This window comes from Solanum stenotomum, chromosome 8 (genome assembly GCF_019186545.1).
Source record: "Solanum stenotomum isolate F172 chromosome 8, ASM1918654v1, whole genome shotgun sequence".
In the NCBI taxonomy this organism is placed as follows: Eukaryota; Viridiplantae; Streptophyta; class Magnoliopsida; order Solanales; family Solanaceae; genus Solanum; species Solanum stenotomum.
In genome coordinates, this window is record NC_064289.1 from 44,074,421 (window position 1) to 44,075,862 (window position 1,442).

Here is a 1,442-nt window from a genome sequence, read left to right on the forward strand (position 1 = left end):
CTAAAAAGCATTTAAATGGGATGAACAGCTCCAGTAGGCATAAGCTAAAGGCAAAAGCTCAGCTGCTGTAGTTTACAGAATGTCCTTGGCTGCATAAGCTTAAAATATTGTGATTAAGATGAATAAATTTGTGATCGAGGTTGAAAATACCGATCCACAAATTTCCATATTCTTTAGAAACTACTGATTTACAAGCATCTTCTTGATATCATTTATACAATCTCCTACTTTATCAAAAGATAATAATAATTATAGTTCATTATGTGAGTACTCTAGAGCCATATATAGTAAACTTTTACACTAACAAGGAGTACCTAGAAAAGAATTTAAATGGGCTGAAAAATTGGAGTAGGAACAAGCTAAAGGCAAAAGTTTGTTGTAGTAGTTTACAAAATGTCCCTGGCAGCATAAGCTTACATTCATGTTGAAAATACTGATCCACAAGTTTCTATCTTCTTTAGAGGATCCTTGAGAAATAGTTTAGGAAGGAAGCTTGAAGAGATGAATGTATACCCCTGGTTGTTGTTTTACTAGCAATTAGTTGAGCTGATGTACTAGTTGTTTGTTTTAGTAGCAATCTGTATGCCCCTAGTTGTTGTTTTCGTAGCAATTAGTTGAGCTGATGTACTATTTTTCTTTTTTTCTAGTTTATTTAGAGGATCCCTGAGAAATAGTTTAGGAAGGAAGCTTGAAGAGATGAATGTATGCCCCTAGTTGTTGTTTTAGTAGCAAGTAGTTGAGCTGATGTACTAGTTGTTTGTTTTCTAGTGTATTAACTATTGGTAATAAGATTCTTATTCTTTTAAAGTTAAAAGAAAATATGAATCTCACAGAATAAAGAGAAAGAGATCAATGGTAAACTACTACCAGATATTAACATAGATAGATAAAATCAATGATTTTTCCCAAAAAAACAGATGGATGAGTAATAGAAGTATCCGAAAAGGCCTTAGTATAATCACTACCATGTAATAAATTTACTAGAGTACAGAATCCTTACGTGACATCTAATTAGTGCTGCATCTTTGTCCTCTCTTGTGAGTTCCTTCCACTTGTTTGGAAGAAATAGAAAGTTTCGAGCAATTATCCCTAACTCATTGGATAGTTTTGCTGATTGATCTGGTTTAGTTGGCCTTCCTTTGCCCAGTGGAATTTCTATTTTCATCTTGCTTCCCAAAGTCTTCTTCATTTTTTCAAGACCTTTCCCTCTAGTTTCTCCACGACCTTTCTTAAGTCTAGTGAAATCATCAGATGAAAAAGAGTCAGTTTGAAACACCACCTAAAATCTAAAAAGAAATAGTACATATGGTAGTAAGGCACAAGATGAAGACTGGAACATCGAAAATCTTGTTGTATCTTAAGAGATAACAAGGTCAAGAAATTTATCGAGAAACAAAGAGAATATAGGAGAGATAATAACATCTATTTTGATCATTTAAATC

At 33.1% G+C, this 1,442-nt stretch overlaps 1 protein-coding gene across 1 annotated transcript in view; it reads right to left on the reverse strand.

The window, feature by feature from the left end:
* Positions 1–1,242, reverse strand: part of LOC125873819 (uncharacterized) — a 17,521-nt gene extending 16,279 nt beyond the window's left edge. The window contains exon 1 of the mRNA XM_049554667.1: positions 1,001–1,242. Coding sequence (XP_049410624.1) covers positions 1,001–1,189 — 189 coding nt within the window. The 5' untranslated portion in view covers positions 1,190–1,242. The remainder of the gene's footprint in view (positions 1–1,000) is intronic.
* Between the last annotated feature and the right edge of the window lie 200 nt (positions 1,243–1,442).